General features: G+C 54.9%; 3 protein-coding genes and 1 long non-coding RNA gene across 4 annotated transcripts in view; 3 read left to right on the top strand and 1 right to left on the bottom strand.

The window, feature by feature from the left end:
- Positions 1–23,849, bottom strand: part of LOC145534149 (uncharacterized) — a 541,812-nt gene that overhangs the window by 465,443 nt on the left and 52,520 nt on the right. Inside the window, exons 8-10 of the long non-coding RNA XR_014074275.1 lie at positions 22,739–22,850; positions 15,091–15,202; positions 7,443–7,554 (exon numbers count right to left, since the gene is read on the bottom strand). This is a non-coding gene — a long non-coding RNA (uncharacterized LOC145534149). The remainder of the gene's footprint in view (positions 1–7,442; positions 7,555–15,090; positions 15,203–22,738; positions 22,851–23,849) is intronic.
- On the top strand, positions 333–5,409 carry LOC145533958 (uncharacterized). The gene is made up of 3 exons (XM_081561311.1): positions 333–3,792; positions 4,192–4,504; positions 4,757–5,409. The coding sequence occupies exons 1-3, from the start codon at positions 3,556–3,558 to the stop codon at positions 5,383–5,385; spliced, it is 1,179 nt and encodes a 392-aa protein (XP_081417437.1). The 5' UTR covers positions 333–3,555; the 3' UTR covers positions 5,386–5,409.
- LOC145534004 (uncharacterized) lies at positions 7,982–13,057 on the top strand. Its single transcript, XM_081561367.1, has 3 exons — positions 7,982–11,440; positions 11,840–12,152; positions 12,405–13,057. The coding sequence occupies exons 1-3, from the start codon at positions 11,204–11,206 to the stop codon at positions 13,031–13,033; spliced, it is 1,179 nt and encodes a 392-aa protein (XP_081417493.1). The 5' UTR covers positions 7,982–11,203; the 3' UTR covers positions 13,034–13,057.
- LOC145534014 (uncharacterized) lies at positions 18,439–20,713 on the top strand. Its single transcript, XM_081561378.1, has 3 exons — positions 18,439–19,088; positions 19,488–19,800; positions 20,053–20,713. Exons 1-3 carry the CDS (start codon positions 18,852–18,854, stop codon positions 20,679–20,681), a joined length of 1,179 nt encoding a protein of 392 aa, XP_081417504.1. The 5' UTR covers positions 18,439–18,851; the 3' UTR covers positions 20,682–20,713.

Here is a 23,849-nt window from a genome sequence, read left to right as displayed (position 1 = left end):
ACCCCAGCAGGACAACAGCTCGTCTTCCCCTGGCTTCCAACGGGAGGCCCGGCCCTGGGCCCCGATTGGGCACTGCCCCAGCCCGGAGCCAATCACAGTGGCCAGGGAGGTGGAACGCACCGATTGGCCAGGGCCAGGTCATGTGACCATACTCCCCAGGAAACTCAAATATTACCAAGGTTCCCTAAGAAACCAATGAACAGAATTATCCAGTAAAGGCAAACCGTGCTTTTTAATGAGGCCAATGTCACAGAAAAAAAAAAAAAATGCTTCACAATGAACTGCTCAAGGAAGCTACTAAATAAACTTTCAGAAAAGTTTAGTAGTTTTTTTTTTTTTTTTTTTAATAGGGTGACGGAGAGCTATACCTTTCCCGTCTATGTGAATTTAGGTTTAAACTAGATTTCCCTTGGCTATTATATAAGACAAAAAAACCCACATCCCCCCCTTTCACTCCCCCCCACCCCCAAAAAGTGTTTTAATCTATAGAATTTTTGTGTCCTCAGTTGTGTCTGATTCGCGGCAACTCACGAACTCTACACAGCCAGGCTCTTCCGTCCATGGAATTCAGGGCAATTTTTTCTGTCCCAGTAAATGCCCACCCTGGGTGATCCAAAGGCAAGGGCTCAGAGGCTCCTGAGAGACTAACTCCTTTCAGCTGAGCACAGAGCTGGCTCCTCACTGGGATGCCTGTGGCCTGGGGCTCCCTGAGGGGAGAGCAGCACTCGCCCCACCGTGTGGTCACTGCTGGAAGTGCAGGCTGCTCCTCACTCCCCCTTGACAGTGTCCCTGAGGGCAGAACAGTGTGAATCGAATCAAGGTGGAAATGCAAACTCCAATGCAACCAAACTCCCCACAAGGTCTCTAAAACCACTCAGGAACAGGGAATTGGAAACTGCAGGGGATGACAGGAATGGAGATGGAGACTTGACACCTTACACCGAGTTCACTTCCAGTTATCCCTAGACAAACTTTCCATGAAAACTTGTCACAAATCTCGAAGAACAATGAGCAGAAACCGGACACGTGCTTTGAGTCTTCACACGCAAAACTAAAAGCCAGTCCACAAAAAAAAAAAAAACCCAGAGAATACAGTGGACTTTGCAAAATCAAAGATATCTACTGTGGGAAAGACCTCATGACAAAAGCAAAAGACAGGTCATACATCGCGAGACGAATGAGTGGAAACACAAAGCTTATCAAGGATGTGTCTCCAAACAGACAAAGAACACCAACGCAACAAGCCTGTGAAAACTAGGGAAAGGTCTGAAGGGACACCAGACTGAGGAAGACACACACAGAGGATCCCGGATGATGTCCAGCACTGAGGGCCTGAAGAAACAACGGTCTAGTTGCACCCCCTCAGGCCTGTGTGACCGTGGATGAGGCCTCTGTTTCCCGGTGGCTCTGAGAGATGGACAGGGAGGAAGGGGAAGAGAAGTCACTTGCATTTCTAATACTCACAGCAAAGTCTTCCAACGAGAAGGGAATTATCACCCCCACTGACAATGCCATTCACTGAAGTGATACCCACCAGTCCATCTAACCCAGAAGGGAAGGATGGACCTGTTCTCACAAAACGGCGAGAGATGGAAGAAGGAAGATCAAGCCCACACCAATCACTGGAAAGAGAAGCTGTGCTCAGGGCTTGAAAGAATTCCTATTGGGAAAATGATGTCACAGCCCCACAAGGCAATCCACAGCTTCGATGCTATTCCTCCCAAAATGCCAATGCATTTTCGCACCGAACAAAGAATTGCAAAAGGGGTACGGAGACAGAAAAGAGCCTAAACTGTCAATACAATCCGACGAAAAAGCCCCGATACGGACATCCAAGGTTGTGTGAAAGGAAATTAGACGACCAAACTAGGATCCTCAGGAGAGTATCGGAGAAGGCAATGGCGACCCACTCCAGTACTCTTGCCTGGAAAACGTCCTGGACGGAGGAGCCTGGTAGGCTGCAGGCCATGGGGTCACGCAGAGTCAGACACGACTGAAGTGACTTAGCCGCAGCAGCAGCAGCAGGACAGTATGCTATTGGGAATACAACAACACACACAGATCCAGATCGATGGAATAAAGTGGAGGGTCCAGAAACAAACCCCAGCATCCATGGTCAACTCATCTCTGACACAGAAGGGGAGAATATCCAAATGGGAACAAGAAAGCCTCTTCAATCAATGTCCATGGGAAAACCAGACAGCTACATCTGAAGAACGCTATTGGTTTTGATCTCATACCACCTCAATATAGGGGGAAAACCTCACCCTAAAGACTGATGTCATGAGATAGCTAGAAAGAAGCGTAGGTCAAAGGCTCCTTAACATCAGAGTCTCCTTGCCATTTGCTGGGCGGAGGTCGAAATGGGTCTCTTCAAGTAAGGCAAAGAGGTACACGAAGTACACCCATGGGTTTCCATCCAATGGAACCCCTTCACAACAGAGAAGCTAAGCATTCACAAATGCAAAAGATAGGAAACAGAACATGAGAGACTCCTTGCAAGTGGTGTATCTGAGAAGGGGTTCATATGGAAAGAGACGAAGAATGCACAGCACTCAGATTCCAAGAAACAACACCACCACCACCCTTGACCCTTCCCCCATGACCAACTCCGACCTAAAGCCTTTCTCTCCCTCTAACCTATCCCTAAAACATAACCCTCATCTAATCATATACATGTGCATCCCTAGCATCCATCCATCCACACACGAGAGAGAAAGAGGAAGACACAGACGGAACTGAGAAAGGAAAAGAGAGGGACACAGCCAGAGAGAGACACGGAACCAAAGAGAGGAAAGGAGTCGACGGTCCAGACTTTTCCTCAATCTGCCTCGAAGGTAGAAGCAATGACAGCGCCCTTCCACCCCAGAAGGGGGAAAAGGACGGAAGGTTTGGAGAGGAAAAGACAAGAACGCAGGGAGCCATTAGAAGCTCAGCCACCCGCAGAAGCCGAGCTGGGACACTTGAACAGAATCTCAATGGAAACAGAGGAGCAGAAAGTTGGCTACTCTTTTCTATAAGAGAGGGAGACCTTCGAGTCTTCCTTTCGGTCCTCCAACTTGGATGCGGGGTCTCAAAACAGTCAGGAGGGGGAGTGCCTTTTCCTGGGTACCACGGCACATCCAGGCCTCGTTCTGCCCCATTCTGTGCTGTGTCAGCCCTGGATGGAATCTTTCTTTCTGAAGTCTCAGCGCACAAGCTCCACGTGATATCGGCCCCAGGTGGAAAGGCATGGAGCTGCTCGTAGGCCGACAGACCTAGGAAGCAGATGGGAGAATGACCACCACTCTGCAGATGGAGAGACTGGGGCAACCCTGAGGGGCATATGCTTGTCCAGGGCCACACCACTTATGAGAAGAAGGAGCCTGGTCTGAGAGCAGTGGGGTCCTCGGAGCTCAGGCCCTGGCTGAACCCAGGCCTCCCCAGGGCTGTGGGCTGGGCTGTGTGGGTGTCACTGTGCCTGCACATGGCCTAAGGGGGGTGGTCGAGCAGTCAGAAACCCAGAGATTCCCTTGGGAAGTTTTGGGGAAGGGACCTCAGCACGAACCCCAGGAGATGATGTCACCTGCCGGCAACAGAACCCAACAGAACCCGCAGCCCGGGTATCCAGGCCTCCAGAGCGGAGAGGAGCCCCCAGCCAGTTCACTGGCTGCCAGGATGTTCTGCTGTTTGCCCCTGCCCAGAGGCCGGGGCCTCAGGAGTGCTCACAGGCAGTGTGCGCGGGCACCCTGTCGACGTTGGCTCAGGACACCCCCGAGAGGCCTCTGGCCCTTTGCCCGGAGAAACAGAAAGGTAACACGGGGAGCCCCAGGACGGACCAGGCCGCCTCTCCCATGCCACCCGGAAACACCGGGTCCTTTGCCTGTGTGTGTGGATGCGGGTTTCTTGGGGTGTGTCTCCCTCAAGGAAGCCCAGGCGGATGTGGGGTCAGAAGCCTGCGGACAAGTTGTGTCCACACCCCAGGGGAGAGCAGGCTGGGCGGGATGGGGAGAGTGCGGGCAGCGGCGGCCGCCCAGGCGGACCTCACACCCTCAGGTGGGACTCTTTCCTCCCGGGTGGGGATCTGAGCAGACACACGTCTCTGACCCTTCTGGGAAGAGAAGTTCGAGCAGGCAGAAGCAGCGGCTCCACTGCCCAGGCCCAGCTCGGAAAACTCCTAGCATGGCTGGCTGACGGTCACTGTCGTTGCAGAGCTTCCCACGTGATGAGGCCGAGGACGGGGACACCCCATCCACCTCCCGGAGGGAGGGGTCGGAGCACCACCCCCCCGCCCGTGAGGCCCAGTGCAGGCTCCAGGTGAGCGTGCCCACGGAGGCATCAGCCCCACCGGGGGAGAAGCGGAGGCGGGGAAGGCCTGCTGCCGAGACACCGCCCAGGATACACCCGGCGGCCCAGTCTGAGGCTGCCACGGAGCTCAGCACACCCGGCTCCGACCCAGAGTCCCGAGAACCCCGGCCTCTGAGGCAGCAGGAGGACCTGGAGCCCAGCACGCCAGAGCACAGAGGTGAGGACGCTGGGGCTGGTGCACGGGAGTGTGTGGGGAGGGGGTGCTGAGCTACACAGGGACGAGTCCCCGAAAGCTGCTGCTGGGCCTGCAGCAAGCGCTGGCCTCACACCCCCCGCCCCCCATCTTGCACACTTCAGTCCCAAAAGACATCCGACGCTGGGTATTCTTTGGGAATCTCTTGGAAGCTTTCTGTCCCGGGAGACGCACATGCCAAGGCTGGCCTGTGGGCAAACTTTGCTTCTCCCCCAGCTCTAGCACTGGCCTCCAACTGGAACCAGGCTCCGCTTCCCAGACCTGTCCCTACAGAGGTGCTGGCTCCAGGTGCAGGACCCAGGGATCCACCGAGGGCAGATGGAGAACCGAGACTTGCCCTCGCAGAGACACCAGGCCAGCTGGGTACTGGCCAGCACACCGGGCAGATCGGATCTCCATGCCTGCAGGACCCCCAGCCCCAGGCACTGATGTCCCACCCCCTCAGCCAGAACCTCCACCTCCACGTGCACCTCTACCTGCTCGGGCTCTGGCAGGAGAACCCGAGGCAGAGGAGGAGTCACCGCCTCGGCAGGGAGAGCCTGCCCTGGCTCCCGCGCAACACCCAGACGCCCACGATGACTCACCCACCCCTGCAGGGAGAACGAGCCCCCGCTCTGGACAGACACCCAGAGCCCTTGCCGGAAACACCACGTCCAGGGGAGCGGTCGGCTCTGCAGCCTCCATCCCCGTCTGCTCACCGTGGACGCTGGCAACTCGGTCTGCCCCCAGGGGACATGGAGTTCCTTTCCCCTGAACTGCTTTGCATTTGGTTTGTTTCCACCTTTCTGGTGATGTTTTATTTTTTGTATGGTTTCCTGTACTTTTGTTGGTTAAGTTGGGATTAGTAAACTTTTTCATCATTGTTGCAATTTGGGAACACTGTTGTGTAACTCTGGTGATACTGTGTTACCATCACCACTTTGTAGTTTCAGACCCGTTTGATCTTTATGCCCCACCCCCCCAACAAAGCCTGGATTCAAGGCAAGCACGCCCTGTTCATCCCTTCCCCCGATCCTGAACACAATTTCATCCTTTCTTTGTGCATTCCTTCCTATATTCTTGGTGTCCCCAATCAATGACTCTCAGTGAAATGACTGACGGAGTGTTTTTTGGACTCTCCAACTACTGTAAGACTCCATTGGAGAGTTCTCATTTGTATGTCATTTGAACTAGCCTTTGATATCTGAAAGGACGGTGTACGTCCTTTCAAGATACCATGTGCCAAACGAAGCCCTTTTGGCAACTGCCATCATTATCTCCAGGCAGGCATTGCTGTGTCAAGGGTGACATCTCAGCCAGAAGGCAGAGGCTGAGCTCGTCTTGTTGCACCAGCTCCCAAAAGAAGCCAAGAAAGGGAGCTGGAACAACAAACCACCCCAACACCCAGGAAAGCGTTCTTCATGACAGAAGGCTAGAAAATGACCCAACATCCTTGTGGCCCAGAACCCCTCTAGAAAATCACTGTTCCATAAAAAAGAGAAACACATGGGAAGTTCCAAGGAGAGGCAATGCCCATGGCCCGTGTACTTGAGAGACGGCCTGACCGCTCCGGGGAAGACACGCACCGACGGAACCCCTTGGGAAACAGCAGTGATAGTCCTCACCGTCGTAAGGGTTTCCTCTGGGGACAACCTGCCCGGGGCACCACACGAGGGAGCAGACCGGCTTCTCTTCCTCTGCCCCCACACCATTCACTCAGGAAGGCAGCTCAGGTGTTCTCATGCCCTGCCTGCCTGCCTGCCTGGCTCATCCGTGAGCTGTGACCACCTACAGGGCAGGACTCCACCTTCTCCTCTCTGTGTACCGTGAATCTGCACACAGTGGGCTTGCAGAACCTTAGGAGACTTGAGCCATTCCCACTCGAGCCAGAACCCTCCCCAGGAAGGAAAACAGCTGTGGAGTCAATTTGGCCCCAGCACTGGTTCGAAAGCCTGGCGCCTCCTACAGCCTCTACGGTGTGAAGAGGGAGGTCCCTTCTGACAGAGCTTTCCGGGTCTCAGATCTAAGCTGTTGTTTCACTGTCAGCTGTGTCTCTTCCGTTGCAGCCAGGTGGGCCACGCTGCTCCAAAGGAGCTCACAAGCTGAGTTTCAAGGGAGGTATAGAGAGGAGAGGGATGGCTACAACGTACTGCAAACTGAGTGAGGGTCCCCACAATCCTCAGCAAAGGTCTGTGGTGTGCAAGTGGGGAGTAGAGGGCCCCCAAGTTCCAAAGGAAGGGAGGTAGTCGGGAGCTAAAGCCCTTGGCCGCTGTGGTAGTAGCTGCAGATGGCAGCTCGTCCACAGTGCACTTCGAATGAGGTCATATGAGCGGGACTCTGGAAATGGCTCCGAAATCGGGAGAAAGGGGTCAGGGTATGTGGGAATCCGGCGGGGGTGGGGGGTGGATGAAGGAAGGTGTCCCTCCTCTCTCCAGTGCAATTTGGTTTGGTGAGTCTCAAAACTACCAGATGGCACTTCCCAAGTCAGGCCCCCGCAGGAATCAGGGTGGGCTGCGTGCCTCGGCCCCTGCCACAGGGACAAGCCACACCAGTGGCCTCCCTGAGCTCCAATGGCCGGATCTGGGGGTTCTGTCTGGGTGCACACCTCCTTGCTGTGGCCAAGTTCCCCCCTTCTCTGAGCACCAGCTTCATCCTCTCGAATGAGGACATCGATTGCTACCTTGGCACGTTACTCTCTTCATCCTGTGAAGACTCATTAGGCTTATCCTACAATTACTAGCTGGCCCGAAGAGATATCTCCTGAATCCAGATTAAGCTGGAGTCTCCCAGGCTCATCTGGCATGTCTTCCCTGAAGTCTGCCAAAACCCACACCCTTGCATTTCCAGGGACTCCCCTTAGCCAGCTGGGCAGAAAACCCAGCATGGTTCAAACAAGCTGACAGACAAGCGGGAGAGGACTCACGGGCAGACGGCTTCCCTCAGGTCTCGGGTGGAGCTCTGGGACCACAGCAGCAACGGGCCATCCCAGGCCCTGGGCTCAGCAGCGCCCTCATTCTCAGGCCGGCGGCTCTGCCCTGAGGGGAGCAGGAAGGTCACCAACTGCCGCAGGCGGGCCTCACGCCCCTCCCACTGCTGGAGCCTGACCTCCCCCGGCCCCACCCCTTCCCCTACCCCAGCAGGACGACAGCTCGTCTTCCCCTGGCTTCCAACGGGAGGCCCGGCCCTGGGCCCCGATTGGGCACTGCCCCAGCCCGGAGCCAATCACAGTGGCCAGGGAGGTGGAACGCACCGATTGGCCAGGGCCAGGTCATGTGACCATACTCCCCAGGAAACTCAAATATTACCAAGGTTCCCTAAGAAACCAATGAACAGAATTATCCAGTAAAGGCAAACCGTGCTTTTTAATGAGGCCAATGTCACAGAAAAAAAAAAAAAATGCTTCACAATGAACTGCTCAAGGAAGCTACTAAATAAACTTTCAGAAAAGTTTAGTAGTTTTTTTTTTTTTTTTTAATAGGGTGACGGAGAGCTATACCTTTCCCGTCTATGTGAATTTAGGTTTAAACTAGATTTCCCTTGGCTATTATATAAGACAAAAAAACCCACATCCCCCCCTTTCACTCCCCCCCAACTCCAAAAAGTGTTTTAATCTATAGAATTTTTGTGTCCTCAGTTGTGTCTGATTCGCGGCAACTCACGAACTCTACACAGCCAGGCTCTTCCGTCCATGGAATTCAGGGCAATTTTTTCTGTCCCAGTAAATGCCCACCCTGGGTGATCCAAAGGCAAGGGCTCAGAGGCTCCTGAGAGACTAACTCCTTTCAGCTGAGCACAGAGCTGGCTCCTCACTGGGATGCCTGTGGCCTGGGGCTCCCTGAGGGGAGAGCAGCACTCGCCCCACCGTGTGGTCACTGCTGGAAGTGCAGGCTGCTCCTCACTCCCCCTTGACAGTGTCCCTGAGGGCAGAACAGTGTGAATCGAATCAAGGTGGAAATGCAAACTCCAATGCAACCAAACTCCCCACAAGGTCTCTAAAACCACTCAGGAACAGGGAATTGGAAACTGCAGGGGATGACAGGAATGGAGATGGAGACTTGACACCTTACACCGAGTTCACTTCCAGTTATCCCTAGACAAACTTTCCATGAAAACTTGTCACAAATCTCGAAGAACAATGAGCAGAAACCGGACACGTGCTTTGAGTCTTCACACGCAAAACTAAAAGCCAGTCCACAAAAAAAAAAAAAAACCCAGAGAATACAGTGGACTTTGCAAAATCAAAGATATCTACTGTGGGAAAGACCTCATGACAAAAGCAAAAGACAGGTCATACATCGCGAGACGAATGAGTGGAAACACAAAGCTTATCAAGGATGTGTCTCCAAACAGACAAAGAACACCAACGCAACAAGCCTGTGAAAACTAGGGAAAGGTCTGAAGGGACACCAGACTGAGGAAGACACACACAGAGGATCCCGGATGATGTCCAGCACTGAGGGCCTGAAGAAACAACGGTCTAGTTGCACCCCCTCAGGCCTGTGTGACCGTGGATGAGGCCTCTGTTTCCCGGTGGCTCTGAGAGATGGACAGGGAGGAAGGGGAAGAGAAGTCACTTGCATTTCTAATACTCACAGCAAAGTCTTCCAACGAGAAGGGAATTATCACCCCCACTGACAATGCCATTCACTGAAGTGATACCCACCAGTCCATCTAACCCAGAAGGGAAGGATGGACCTGTTCTCACAAAATGGCGAGAGATGGAAGAAGGAAGATCAAGCCCACACCAATCACTGGAAAGAGAAGCTGTGCTCAGGGCTTGAAAGAATTCCTATTGGGAAAATGATGTCACAGCCCCACAAGGCAATCCACAGCTTCGATGCTATTCCTCCCAAAATGCCAATGCATTTTCGCACCGAACAAAGAATTGCAAAAGGGGTACGGAGACAGAAAAGAGCCTAAACTGTCAATACAATCCGACGAAAAAGCCCCGATACGGACATCCAAGGTTGTGTGAAAGGAAATTAGACGACCAAACTAGGATCCTCAGGAGAGTATCGGAGAAGGCAATGGCGACCCACTCCAGTACTCTTGCCTGGAAAACGTCCTGGACGGAGGAGCCTGGTAGGCTGCAGGCCATGGGGTCACGCAGAGTCAGACACGACTGAAGTGACTTAGCCGCAGCAGCAGCAGCAGGACAGTATGCTATTGGGAATACAACAACACACACAGATCCAGATCGATGGAATAAAGTGGAGGGTCCAGAAACAAACCCCAGCATCCATGGTCAACTCATCTCTGACACAGAAGGGGAGAATATCCAAATGGGAACAAGAAAGCCTCTTCAATCAATGTCCATGGGAAAACCAGACAGCTACATCTGAAGAACGCTATTGGTTTTGATCTCATACCACCTCAATATAGGGGGAAAACCTCACCCTAAAGACTGATGTCATGAGATAGCTAGAAAGAAGCGTAGGTCAAAGGCTCCTTAACATCAGAGTCTCCTTGCCATTTGCTGGGCGGAGGTCGAAATGGGTCTCTTCAAGTAAGGCAAAGAGGTACACGAAGTACACCCATGGGTTTCCATCCAATGGAACCTCTTCACAACAGAGAAGCTAAGCATTCACAAATGCAAAAGATAGGAAACAGAACATGAGAGACTCCTTGCAAGTGGTGTATCTGAGAAGGGGTTCATATGGAAAGAGACGAAGAATGCACAGCACTCAGATTCCAAGAAACAACACCACCACCACCCTTGACCCTTCCCCCATGACCAACTCCGACCTAAAGCCTTTCTCTCCCTCTAACCTATCCCTAAAACATAACCCTCATCTAATCATATACATGTGCATCCCTAGCATCCATCCATCCACACACGAGAGAGAAAGAGGAAGACACAGACGGAACTGAGAAAGGAAAAGAGAGGGACACAGCCAGAGAGAGACACGGAACCAAAGAGAGGAAAGGAGTCGACGGTCCAGACTTTTCCTCAATCTGCCTCGAAGGTAGAAGCAATGACAGCGCCCTTCCACCCCAGAAGGGGGAAAAGGACGGAAGGTTTGGAGAGGAAAAGACAAGAACGCAGGGAGCCATTAGAAGCTCAGCCACCCGCAGAAGCCGAGCTGGGACACTTGAACAGAATCTCAATGGAAACAGAGGAGCAGAAAGTTGGCTACTCTTTTCTATAAGAGAGGGAGACCTTCGAGTCTTCCTTTCGGTCCTCCAACTTGGATGCGGGGTCTCAAAACAGTCAGGAGGGGGAGTGCCTTTTCCCGGGTACCACAGCACATCCAGGCCTCGTTCTGCCCCATTCTGTGCTGTGTCAGCCCTGGATGGAATCTTTCTTTCTGAAGTCTCAGCGCACAAGCTCCACGTGATATCGGCCCCAGGTGGAAAGGCATGGAGCTGCTCGTAGGCCGACAGACCTAGGAAGCAGATGGGAGAATGACCACCACTCTGCAGATGGAGAGACTGGGGCAACCCTGAGGGGCATATGCTTGTCCAGGGCCACACCACTTATGAGAAGAAGGAGCCTGGTCTGAGAGCAGTGGGGTCCTCGGAGCTCAGGCCCTGGCTGAACCCAGGCCTCCCCAGGGCTGTGGGCTGGGCTGTGTGGGTGTCACTGTGCCTGCACATGGCCTAAGGGGGGTGGTCGAGCAGTCAGAAACCCAGAGATTCCCTTGGGAAGTTTTGGGGAAGGGACCTCAGCACGAACCCCAGGAGATGATGTCACCTGCCGGCAACAGAACCCAACAGAACCCGCAGCCCGGGTATCCAGGCCTCCAGAGCGGAGAGGAGCCCCCAGCCAGTTCACTGGCTGCCAGGATGTTCTGCTGTTTGCCCCTGCCCAGAGGCCGGGGCCTCAGGAGTGCTCACAGGCAGTGTGCGCGGGCACCCTGTCGACGTTGGCTCAGGACACCCCCGAGAGGCCTCTGGCCCTTTGCCCGGAGAAACAGAAAGGTAACACGGGGAGCCCCAGGACGGACCAGGCCGCCTCTCCCATGCCACCCGGAAACACCGGGTCCTTTGCCTGTGTGTGTGGATGCGGGTTTCTTGGGGTGTGTCTCCCTCAAGGAAGCCCAGGCGGATGTGGGGTCAGAAGCCTGCGGACAAGTTGTGTCCACACCCCAGGGGAGAGCAGGCTGGGCGGGATGGGGAGAGTGCGGGCAGCGGCGGCCGCCCAGGCGGACCTCACACCCTCAGGTGGGACTCTTTCCTCCCGGGTGGGGATCTGAGCAGACACACGTCTCTGACCCTTCTGGGAAGAGAAGTTCGAGCAGGCAGAAGCAGCGGCTCCACTGCCCAGGCCCAGCTCGGAAAACTCCTAGCATGGCTGGCTGACGGTCACTGTCGTTGCAGAGCTTCCCACGTGATGAGGCCGAGGACGGGGACACCCCATCCACCTCCCGGAGGGAGGGGTCGGAGCACCACCCCCCCGCCCGTGAGGCCCAGTGCAGGCTCCAGGTGAGCGTGCCCACGGAGGCATCAGCCCCACCGGGGGAGAAGCGGAGGCGGGGAAGGCCTGCTGCCGAGACACCGCCCAGGATACACCCGGCGGCCCAGTCTGAGGCTGCCACGGAGCTCAGCACACCCGGCTCCGACCCAGAGTCCCGAGAACCCCGGCCTCTGAGGCAGCAGGAGGACCTGGAGCCCAGCACGCCAGAGCACAGAGGTGAGGACGCTGGGGCTGGTGCACGGGAGTGTGTGGGGAGGGGGTGCTGAGCTACACAGGGACGAGTCCCCGAAAGCTGCTGCTGGGCCTGCAGCAAGCGCTGGCCTCACACCCCCCGCCCCCCATCTTGCACACTTCAGTCCCAAAAGACATCCGACACTGGGTATTCTTTGGGAATCTCTTGGAAGCTTTCTGTTCCGGGAGACGCACATGCCAAGGCTGGCCTGTGGGCAAACTTTGCTTCTCCCCCAGCTCTAGCACTGGCCTCCAACTGGAACCAGGCTCCGCTTCCCAGACCTGTCCCTACAGAGGTGCTGGCTCCAGGTGCAGGACCCAGGGATCCACCGAGGGCAGATGGAGAACCGAGACTTGCCCTCGCAGAGACACCAGGCCAGCTGGGTACTGGCCAGCACACCGGGCAGATCGGATCTCCATGCCTGCAGGACCCCCAGCCCCAGGCACTGATGTCCCACCCCCTCAGCCAGAACCTCCACCTCCACGTGCACCTCTACCTGCTCGGGCTCTGGCAGGAGAACCCGAGGCAGAGGAGGAGTCACCGCCTCGGCAGGGAGAGCCTGCCCTGGCTCCCGCGCAACACCCAGACACCCACGATGACTCACCCACCCCTGCAGGGAGAACGAGCCCCCGCTCTGGACAGACACCCAGAGCCCTTGCCGGAAACACCACGTCCAGGGGAGCGGTCGGCTCTGCAGCCTCCATCCCCGTCTGCTCACCGTGGACGCTGGCAACTCGGTCTGCCCCCAGGGGACATGGAGTTCCTTTCCCCTGAACTGCTTTGCATTTGGTTTGTTTCCACCTTTCTGGTGATGTTTTATTTTTTGTATGGTTTCCTGTACTTTTGTTGGTTAAGTTGGGATTAGTAAACTTTTTCATCATTGTTGCAATTTGGGAACACTGTTGTGTAACTCTGGTGATACTGTGTTACCATCACCACTTTGTAGTTTCAGACCCGTTTGATCTTTATGCCCCACCCCCCCAACAAAGCCTGGATTCAAGGCAAGCACGCCCTGTTCATCCCTTCCCCCGATCCTGAACACAATTTCATCCTTTCTTTGTGCATTCCTTCCTATATTCTTGGTGTCCCCAATCAATGACTCTCAGTGAAATGACTGACGGAGTGTTTTTTGGACTCTCCAACTACTGTAAGACTCCATTGGAGAGTTCTCATTTGTATGTCATTTGAACTAGCCTTTGATATCTGAAAGGACGGTGTACGTCCTTTCAAGATACCATGTGCCAAACGAAGCCCTTTTGGCAACTGCCATCATTATCTCCAGGCAGGCATTGCTGTGTCAAGGGTGACATCTCAGCCAGAAGGCAGAGGCTGAGCTCGTCTTGTTGCACCAGCTCCCAAAAGAAGCCAAGAAAGGGAGCTGGGACAACAAACCACCCCAACACCCAGGAAAGCGTTCTTCATGACAGAAGGCTAGAAAATGACCCAACATCCTTGTGGCCCAGAACCCCTCTAGAAAATCACTGTTCCATAAAAAAGAGAAACACATGGGAAGTTCCAAGGAGAGGCAATGCCCATGGCCCGTGTACTTGAGAGACGGCCTGACCGCTCCGGGGAAGACACGCACCGACGGAACCCCTTGGGAAACAGCAGTGATAGTCCTCACCGTCGTAAGGGTTTCCTCTGGGGACAACCTGCCCGGGGCACCACACGAGGGAGCAGACCGGCTTCTCTTCCTCTGCCCCCACACCATTCACTCAGGAAGGCAGCTCAGGTGTTCTCATGCCCTGCCTGCCTGCCTGCCTGGCTCATCCGTGAGCTGTGACCACCTACAGGGCAGGACTCCACCTTCTCCTCTCTGTGTACCGTGAATCTGCACACAGTGGGCTTGCAGAACCTTAGGAGACTTGAGCCATTCCCACTCGAGCCAGAACCCTCCCCAGGAAGGAAAACAGCTGTGGAGTCATTTTGGCCCCAGCACTGGTTCGAAAGCCTGGCGCCTCCTACAGCCTCTACGGTGTGAAGAGGGAGGTCCCTTCTGACAGAGCTTTCCGGGTCTCAGATCTAAGCTGTTGTTTCACTGTCAGCTGTGTCTCTTCCGTTGCAGCCAGGTGGGCCACGCTGCTCCAAAGGAGCTCACAAGCTGAGTTTCAAGGGAGGTATAGAGAGGACAGGGATGGCTACAACGTACTGCAAACTGAGTGAGGGTCCCCACAATCCTCAGCAAAGGTCTGTGGTGTGCAAGTGGGGAGTAGAGGGCCCCCAAGTTCCAAAGGAAGGGAGGTAGTCGGGAGCTAAAGCCCTTGGCCGCTGTGGTAGTAGCTGCAGATGGCAGCTCGTCCACAGTGCACTTCGAATGAGGTCATATGAGCGGGACTCTGGAAATGGCTCCGAAATCGGGAGAAAGGGGTCAGGGTATGTGGGAATCCGGCGGGGGTGGGGGGTGGATGAAGGAAGGTGTCCCTCCTCTCTCCAGTGCAATTTGGTTTGGTGAGTCTCAAAGCTACCAGATGGCACTTCCCAAGTCAGGCCCCCGCAGGAATCAGGGTGGGCTGCGTGCCTCGGCCCCTGCCACAGGGACAAGCCACACCAGTGGCCTCCCTGAGCTCCAATGGCCGGATCTGGGGGTTCTGTCTGGGTGCACACCTCCTTGCTGTGGCCAAGTTCCCCCCTTCTCTGAGCACCAGCTTCATCCTCTCGAATGAGGACATCGATTGCTACCTTGGCACGTTACTCTCTTCATCCTGTGAAGACTCATTAGGCTTATCCTACAATTACTAGCTGGCCCGAAGAGATATCTCCTGAATCCAGATTAAGCTGGAGTCTCCCAGGCTCATCTGGCATGTCTTCCCTGAAGTCTGCCAAAACCCACACCCTTGCATTTCCAGGGACTCCCCTTAGCCAGCTGGGCAGAAAACCCAGCATGGTTCAAACAAGCTGACAGACAAGCGGGAGAGGACTCACGGGCAGACGGCTTCCCTCAGGTCTCGGGTGGAGCTCTGGGACCACAGCAGCAACGGGCCATCCCAGGCCCTGGGCTCAGCAGCGCCCTCATTCTCAGGCCGGCGGCTCTGCCCTGAGGGGAGCAGGAAGGTCACCAACTGCCGCAGGCGGGCCTCACGCCCCTCCCACTGCTGGAGCCTGACCTCCCCCGGCCCCACCCCTTCCCCTACCCCAGCAGGACGACAGCTCGTCTTCCCCTGGCTTCCAACGGGAGGCCCGGCCCTGGGCCCCGATTGGGCACTGCCCCAGCCCGGAGCCAATCACAGTGGCCAGGGAGGTGGAACGCACCGATTGGCCAGGGCCAGGTCATGTGACCATACTCCCCAGGAAACTCAAATATTACCAAGGTTCCCTAAGAAACCAATGAACAGAATTATCCAGTAAAGGCAAACCGTGCTTTTTAATGAGGCCAATGTCACAGAAAAAAAAAAAAATGCTTCACAATGAACTGCTCAAGGAAGCTACTAAATAAACTTTCAGAAAAGTTTAGTAGTTTTTTTTTTTTTTTTTAATAGGGTGACGGAGAGCTATACCTTTCCCGTCTATGTGAATTTAGGTTTAAACTAGATTTCCCTTGGCTATTATATAAGACAAAAAAGCCCACGTCCCCCCCTTTCACTCCCCCCCACCCCCAAAAAGTGTTTTAATCTATAGAATCTTTGTGTCCTCAGTTGTGTCTGATTCGCGGCAACTCACGAACTCTACACAGCCAGGCTCTTCCGTCCATGGAATTCAGGGCAATTTTTTCTGTCCCAGTAAATGCCCACCCTGGGTGATCCAAAGGCAAGGGCTCAGAGGCTCCTGAGAGACTAACTCCTTTCAGCTGAGCACAGAGCTGGCTCCTCACTGGGATGCCTGTGGCCTGGGGCTCCCTGAGGGGAGAGCAGCACTCGCCCCACCGTGTGGTCACTGCTGGAAGTGCAGGCTGCTCCTCACTCCCCCTTGACAGTGTCCCTGAGGGCAGAACAGTGTGAATCGAATCAAGGTGGAAATGCAAACTCCAATGCAACCAAACTCCCCACAAGGTCTCTAAAACCACTCAGGAACAGGGAATTGGAAACTGCAGGGGATGACAGGAATGGAGATGGAGACTTGACACCTTACACCGAGTTCACTTCCAGTTATCCCTAGACAAACTTTCCATGAAAACTTGTCACAAATCTCGAAGAACAATGAGCAGAAACCGGACACGTGCTTTGAGTCTTCACACGCAAAACTAAAAGCCAGTCCACAAAAAAAAAAAAAAAACCCAGAGAATACAGTGGACTTTGCAAAATCAAAGATATCTACTGTGGGAAAGACCTCATGACAAAAGCAAAAGACAGGTCATACATCGCGAGACGAATGAGTGGAAACACAAAGCTTATCAAGGATGTGTCTCCAAACAGACAAAGAACACCAACGCAACAAGCCTGTGAAAACTAGGGAAAGGTCTGAAGGGACACCAGACTGAGGAAGACACACACAGAGGATCCCGGATGATGTCCAGCACTGAGGGCCTGAAGAAACAACGGTCTAGTTGCACCCCCTCAGGCCTGTGTGACCGTGGATGAGGCCTCTGTTTCCCGGTGGCTCTGAGAGATGGACAGGGAGGAAGGGGAAGAGAAGTCACTTGCATTTCTAATACTCACAGCAAAGTCTTCCAACGAGAAGGGAATTATCACCCCCACTGACAATGCCATTCACTGAAGTGATACCCACCAGTCCATCTAACCCAGAAGGGAAGGATGGACCTGTTCTCACAAAACGGCGAGAGATGGAAGAAGGAAGATCAAGCCCACACCAATCACTGGAAAGAGAAGCTGTGCTCAGGGCTTGAAAGAATTCCTATTGGGAAAATGATGTCACAGCCCCACAAGGCAATCCACAGCTTCGATGCTATTCCTCCCAAAATGCCAATGCATTTTCGCACCGAACAAAGAATTGCAAAAGGGGTACGGAGACAGAAAAGAGCCTAAACTGTCAATACAATCCGACGAAAAAGCCCCGATACGGACATCCAAGGTTGTGTGAAAGGAAATTAGACGACCAAACTAGGATCCTCAGGAGAGTATCGGAGAAGGCAATGGCGACCCACTCCAGTACTCTTGCCTGGAAAACGTCCTGGACGGAGGAGCCTGGTAGGCTGCAGGCCATGGGGTCACGCAGAGTCAGACACGACTGAAGTGACTTAGCCGCAGCAGCAGCAGCAGGACAGTATGCTATTGGGAATACAACAACACACACAGATCCAGATCGATGGAATAAAGTGGAGGGTCCAGAAACAAACCCCAGCATCCATGGTCAACTCATCTCTGACACAGAAGGGGAGAATATCCAAATGGGAACAAGAAAGCCTCTTCAATCAATGTCCATGGGAAAACCAGACAGCTACATCTGAAGAACGCTATTGGTTTTGATCTCATACCACCTCAATATAGGGGGAAAACCTCACCCTAAAGACTGATGTCATGAGATAGCTAGAAAGAAGCGTAGGTCAAAGGCTCCTTAACATCAGAGTCTCCTTGCCATTTGCTGGGCGGAGGTCGAAATGGGTCTCTTCAAGTAAGGCAAAGAGGTACACGAAGTACACCCATGGGTTTCCATCCAATGGAACCTCTTCACAACAGAGAAGCTAAGCATTCACAAATGCAAAAGATAGGAAAGAGAACATGAGAGACTCCTTGCAAGTGGTGTATCTGAGAAGGGGTTCATATGGAAAGAGACGAAGAATGCACAGCACTCAGATTCCAAGAAACAACACCACCACCACCCTTGACCCTTCCCCCATGACCAACTCCGACCTAAAGCCTTTCTCTCCCTCTAACCTATCCCTAAAACATAACCCTCATCTAATCATATACATGTGCATCCCTAGCATCCATCCATCCACACACGAGAGAGAAAGAGGAAGACACAGACGGAACTGAGAAAGGAAAAGAGAGGGACACAGCCAGAGAGAGACACGGAACCAAAGAGAGGAAAGGAGTCGACGGTCCAGACTTTTCCTCAATCTGCCTCGAAGGTAGAAGCAATGACAGCGCCCTTCCACCCCAGAAGGGGGAAAAGGACGGAAGGTTTGGAGAGGAAAAGACAAGAACGCAGGGAGCCATTAGAAGCTCAGCCACCCACAGAAGCCGAGCTGGGACACTTGAACAGAATCTCAATGGAAACAGAGGAGCAGAAAGTTGGCTACTCTTTTCTATAAGAGAGGGAGACCTTCGAGTCTTCCTTTCGGTCCTCCAACTTGGATGCGGGGTCTCAAAACAGTCAGGAGGGGGAGTGCCTTTTCCTGGGTACCACGGCACATCCAGGCCTCGTTCTGCCCCATTCTGTGCTGTGTCAGCCCTGGATGGAATCTTTCTTTCTGAAGTCTCAGCGCACAAGCTCCACGTGATATCGGCCCCAGGTGGAAAGGCATGGAGCTGCTCGTAGGCCGACAGACCTAGGAAGCAGATGGGAGAATGACCACCACTCTGCAGATGGAGAGACTGGGGCAACCCTGAGGGGCATATGCTTGTCCAGGGCCACACCACTTATGAGAAGAAGGAGCCTGGTCTGAGAGCAGTGGGGTCCTCGGAGCTCAGGCCCTGGCTGAACCCAGGCCTCCCCAGGGCTGTGGGCTGGGCTGTGTGGGTGTCACTGTGCCTGCACATGGCCTAAGGGGGGTGGTCGAGCAGTCAGAAACCCAGAGATTCCCTTGGGAAGTTTTGGGGAAGGGACCTCAGCACGAACCCCAGGAGATGATGTCACCTGCCGGCAACAGAACCCAACAGAACCCGCAGCCCGGGTATCCAGGCCTCCAGAGCGGAGAGGAGCCCCCAGCCAGTTCACTGGCTGCCAGGATGTTCTGCTGTTTGCCCCTGCCCAGAGGCCGGGGCCTCAGGAGTGCTCACAGGCAGTGTGCGCGGGCACCCTGTCGACGTTGGCTCAGGACACCCCCGAGAGGCCTCTGGCCCTTTGCCCGGAGAAACAGAAAGGTAACACGGGGAGCCCCAGGACGGACCAGGCCGCCTCTCCCATGCCACCCGGAAACACCGGGTCCTTTGCCTGTGTGTGTGGATGCGGGTTTCTTGGGGTGTGTCTCCCTCAAGGAAGCCCAGGCGGATGTGGGGTCAGAAGCCTGCGGACAAGTTGTGTCCACACCCCAGGGGAGAGCAGGCTGGGCGGGATGGGGAGAGTGCGGGCAGCGGCGGCCGCCCAGGCGGACCTCACACCCTCAGGTGGGACTCTTTCCTCCCGGGTGGGGATCTGAGCAGACACACGTCTCTGACCCTTCTGGGAAGAGAAGTTCGAGCAGGCAGAAGCAGCGGCTCCACTGCCCAGGCCCAGCTCGGAAAACTCCTAGCATGGCTGGCTGACGGTCACTGTCGTTGCAGAGCTTCCCACGTGATGAGGCCGAGGACGGGGACACCCCATCCACCTCCCGGAGGGAGGGGTCGGAGCACCACCCCCCCGCCCGTGAGGCCCAGTGCAGGCTCCAGGTGAGCGTGCCCACGGAGGCATCAGCCCCACCGGGGGAGAAGCGGAGGCGGGGAAGGCCTGCTGCCGAGACACCGCCCAGGATACACCCGGCGGCCCAGTCTGAGGCTGCCACGGAGCTCAGCACACCCGGCTCCGACCCAGAGTCCCGAGAACCCCGGCCTCTGAGGCAGCAGGAGGACCTGGAGCCCAGCACGCCAGAGCACAGAGGTGAGGACGCTGGGGCTGGTGCACGGGAGTGTGTGGGGAGGGGGTGCTGAGCTACACAGGGACGAGTCCCCGAAAGCTGCTGCTGGGCCTGCAGCAAGCGCTGGCCTCACACCCCCCGCCCCCCATCTTGCACACTTCAGTCCCAAAAGACATCCGACGCTGGGTATTCTTTGGGAATCTCTTGGAAGCTTTCTGTCCCGGGAGACGCACATGCCAAGGCTGGCCTGTGGGCAAACTTTGCTTCTCCCCCAGCTCTAGCACTGGCCTCCAACTGGAACCAGGCTCCGCTTCCCAGACCTGTCCCTACAGAGGTGCTGGCTCCAGGTGCAGGACCCAGGGATCCACCGAGGGCAGATGGAGAACCGAGACTTGCCCTCGCAGAGACACCAGGCCAGCTGGGTACTGGCCAGCACACCGGGCAGATCGGATCTCCATGCCTGCAGGACCCCCAGCCCCAGGCACTGATGTCCCACCCCCTCAGCCAGAACCTCCACCTCCACGTGCACCTCTACCTGTTCGGGCTCTTGCAGGAGAACCCGAGGCAGAGGAGGAGTCACCGCCTCGGCAGGGAGAGCCTGCCCTGGCTCCCGCGCAACACCCAGACGCCCACGATGACTCACCCACCCCTGCAGGGAGAACGAGCCCCCGCTCTGGACAGACACCCAGAGCCCTTGCCGGAAACACCACGTCCAGGGGAGCGGTCGGCTCTGCAGCCTCCATCCCCGTCTGCTCACCGTGGACGCTGGCAACTCGGTCTGCCCCCAGGGGACATGGAGTTCCTTTCCCCTGAACTGCTTTGCATTTGCTTTGTTTCCACCTTTCTGGTGATGTTTTATTTTTTGTATGGTTTCCTGTACTTTTGTTGGTTAAGTTGGGATTAGTAAACTTTTTCATCATTGTTGCAATTTGGGAACACTGTTGTGTAACTCTGGTGATACTGTGTTACCATCACCACTTTGTAGTTTCAGACCCGTTTGATCTTTATGCCTCACCCCCCCAACAAAGCCTGGATTCAAGGCAAGCACGCCCTGTTCATCCCTTCCCCCGATCCTGAACACAATTTCATCCTTTCTTTGTGCATTCCTTCCTATATTCTTGGTGTCCCCAATCAATGACTCTCAGTGAAATGACTGACGGAGTGTTTTTTGGACTCTCCAACTACTGTAAGACTCCATTGGAGAGTTCTCATTTGTATGTCATTTGAACTAGCCTTTGATATCTGAAAGGACGGTGTACGTCCTTTCAAGATACCATGTGCCAAACGAAGCCCTTTTGGCAACTGCCATCATTATCTCCAGGCAGGCATTGCTGTGTCAAGGGTGACATCTCAGCCAGAAGGCAGAGGCTGAGCTCGTCTTGTTGCACCAGCTCCCAAAAGAAGCCAAGAAAGGGAGCTGGGACAACAAACCACCCCAACACCCAGGAAAGCGTTCTTCATGACAGAAGGCTAGAAAATGACCCAACATCCTTGTGGCCCAGAACCCCTCTAGAAAATCACTGTTCCATAAAAAAGAGAAACACATGGGAAGTTCCAAGGAGAGGCAATGCCCATGGCCCGTGTACTTGAGAGAGGGCCTGACCGCTCCGGGGAAGACACGCACCGACGGAACCCCTTGGGAAACAGCAGTGATAGTCCTCACCGTCGTAAGGGTTTCCTCTGGGGACAACCTGCCCGGGGCACCACACGAGGGAGCAGACCGGCTTCTCTTCCTCTGCCCCCACACCATTCACTCAGGAAGGCAGCTCAGGTGTTCTCATGCCCTGCCTGCCTGCCTGCCTGGCTCATCCGTGAGCTGTGACCACCTACAGGGCAGGACTCCACCTTCTCCTCTCTGTGTACCGTGAATCTGCACACAGTGGGCTTGCAGAACCTTAGGAGACTTGAGCCATTCCCACTCGAGCCAGAACCCTCCCCAGGAAGGAAAACAGCTGTGGAGTCATTTTGGCCCCAGCACTGGTTCGAAAGCCTGGCGCCTCCTACAGCCTCTACGGTGTGAAGAGGGAGGTCCCTTCTGACAGAGCTTTCCGGGTCTCAGATCTGAGCTGTTGTTTCACTGTCAGCTGTGTCTCTTCCGTTGCAGCCAGGTGGGCCACGCTGCTCCAAAGGAGCTCACAAGCTGAGTTTCAAGGGAGGTATAGAGAGGACAGGGATGGCTACAACGTACTGCAAACTGAGTGAGGGTCCCCACAATCCTCAGCAAAGGTCTGTGGTGTGCAAGTGGGGAGTAGAGGGCCCCCAAGTTCCAAAGGAAGGGAGGTAGTCGGGAGCTAAAGCCCTTGGCCGCTGTGGTAGTAGCTGCAGATGGCAGCTCGTCCACAGTGCACTTCGAATGAGGTCATATGAGCGGGACTCTGGAAATGGCTCCGAAATCGGGAGAAAGGGGTCAGGGTATGTGGGAATCCGGCGGGGGTGGGGGGTGGATGAAGGAAGGTGTCCCTCCTCTCTCCAGTGCAATTTGGTTTGGTGAGTCTCAAAGCTACCAGATGGCACTTCCCAAGTCAGGCCCCCGCAGGAATCAGGGTGGGCTGCGTGCCTCGGCCCCTGCCACAGGGACAAGCCACACCAGTGGCCTCCCTGAGCTCCAATGGCCGGATCTGGGGGTTCTGTCTGGGTGCACACCTCCTTGCTGTGGCCAAGTTCCCCCCTTCTCTGAGCACCAGCTTCATCCTCTCGAATGAGGACATCGATTGCTACCTTGGCACGTTACTCTCTTCATCCTGTGAAGACTCATTAGGCTTATCCTACAATTACTAGCTGGCCCGAAGAGATATCTCCTGAATCCAGATTAAGCTGGAGTCTCCCAGGCTCATCTGGCATGTCTTCCCTGAAGTCTGCCAAAACCCACACCCTTGCATTTCCAGGGACTCCCCTTAGCCAGCTGGGCAGAAAACCCAGCATGGTTCAAACAAGCTGACAGACAAGCGGGAGAGGACTCACGGGCAGACGGCTTCCCTCAGGTCTCGGGTGGAGCTCTGGGACCACAGCAGCAACGGGCCATCCCAGGCCCTGGGCTCAGCAGCGCCCTCATTCTCAGGCCGGCGGCTCTGCCCTGAGGGGAGCAGGAAGGTCACCAACTGCCGCAGGCGGGCCTCACGCCCCTCCCACTGCTGGAGCCTGACCTCCCCCGGCCCCACCCCTTCCCCTACCCCAGCAGGACGACAGCTCGTCTTCCCCTGGCTTCCAACGGGAGGCCCGGCCCTGGGCCCCGATTGGGCACTGCCCCAGCCCGGAGCCAATCACAGTGGCCAGGGAGGTGGAACGCACCGATTGGCCAGGGCCAGGTCATGTGACCATACTCCCCAGGAAACTCAAATATTACCAAGGTTCCCTAAGAAACCAATGAACAGAATTATCCAGTAAAGGCAAACCGTGCTTTTTAATGAGGCCAATGTCACAGAAAAAAAAAAAAAATGCTTCACAATGAACTGCTCAAGGAAGCTACTAAATAAACTTTCAGAAAAGTTTAGTAGTTTATTTTTTTTTTTTTTAATAGGGTGACGGAGAGCTATACCTTTCCCGTCTATGTGAATTTAGGTTTAAACTAGATTTCCCTTGGCTATTATATAAGACAAAAAAGCCCACGTCCCCCCCTTTCACTCCCCCCCACCCCCAAAAAGTGTTTTAATCTATAGAATCTTTGTGTCCTCAGTTGTGTCTGATTCGCGGCAACTCACGAACTCTACACAGCCAGGCTCTTCCGTCCATGGAATTCAGGGCAATTTTTTCTGTCCCAGTAAATGCCCACCCTGGGTGATCCAAAGGCAAGGGCTCAGAGGCTCCTGAGAGACTAACTCCTTTCAGCTGAGCACAGAGCTGGCTCCTCACTGGGATGCCTGTGGCCTGGGGCTCCCTGAGGGGAGAGCAGCACTCGCCCCACCGTGTGGTCACTGCTGGAAGTGCAGGCTGCTCCTCACTCCCCCTTGACAGTGTCCCTGAGGGCAGAACAGTGTGAATCGAATCAAGGTGGAAATGCAAACTCCAATGCAACCAAACTCCCCACAAGGTCTCTAAAACCACTCAGGAACAGGGAATTGGAAACTGCAGGGGA

Source organism: Giraffa tippelskirchi, chromosome 14 (assembly GCF_054371585.1).
Source record: "Giraffa tippelskirchi isolate mGirTip1 chromosome 14, T2T-mGirTip1v1.2.pri, whole genome shotgun sequence".
In the NCBI taxonomy this organism is placed as follows: Eukaryota; Metazoa; Chordata; class Mammalia; order Artiodactyla; family Giraffidae; genus Giraffa; species Giraffa tippelskirchi.
This window is presented reverse-complemented; position numbering and strand designations above follow the sequence as displayed.

Bases quoted from the DNA above. Each gene is read 5' to 3' on its own strand.
- LOC145534004 (XM_081561367.1), top strand. From the start codon at position 11,204: ATGATGTCACCTGCCGGCAACAGAACCCAACAGAACCCGCAGCCCGGG. The intron at 11,441-11,839 runs GTAACACGGGGA...CTGTCGTTGCAG, and splicing joins TTGCCCGGAGAAACAGAAAG to AGCTTCCCACGTGATGAGGC. The intron at 12,153-12,404 runs GTGAGGACGCTG...CTTCTCCCCCAG, and splicing joins CAGCACGCCAGAGCACAGAG to CTCTAGCACTGGCCTCCAAC.
- LOC145533958 (XM_081561311.1), top strand. From the start codon at position 3,556: ATGATGTCACCTGCCGGCAACAGAACCCAACAGAACCCGCAGCCCGGG. The intron at 3,793-4,191 runs GTAACACGGGGA...CTGTCGTTGCAG, and splicing joins TTGCCCGGAGAAACAGAAAG to AGCTTCCCACGTGATGAGGC. The intron at 4,505-4,756 runs GTGAGGACGCTG...CTTCTCCCCCAG, and splicing joins CAGCACGCCAGAGCACAGAG to CTCTAGCACTGGCCTCCAAC.
- LOC145534014 (XM_081561378.1), top strand. From the start codon at position 18,852: ATGATGTCACCTGCCGGCAACAGAACCCAACAGAACCCGCAGCCCGGG. The intron at 19,089-19,487 runs GTAACACGGGGA...CTGTCGTTGCAG, and splicing joins TTGCCCGGAGAAACAGAAAG to AGCTTCCCACGTGATGAGGC. The intron at 19,801-20,052 runs GTGAGGACGCTG...CTTCTCCCCCAG, and splicing joins CAGCACGCCAGAGCACAGAG to CTCTAGCACTGGCCTCCAAC.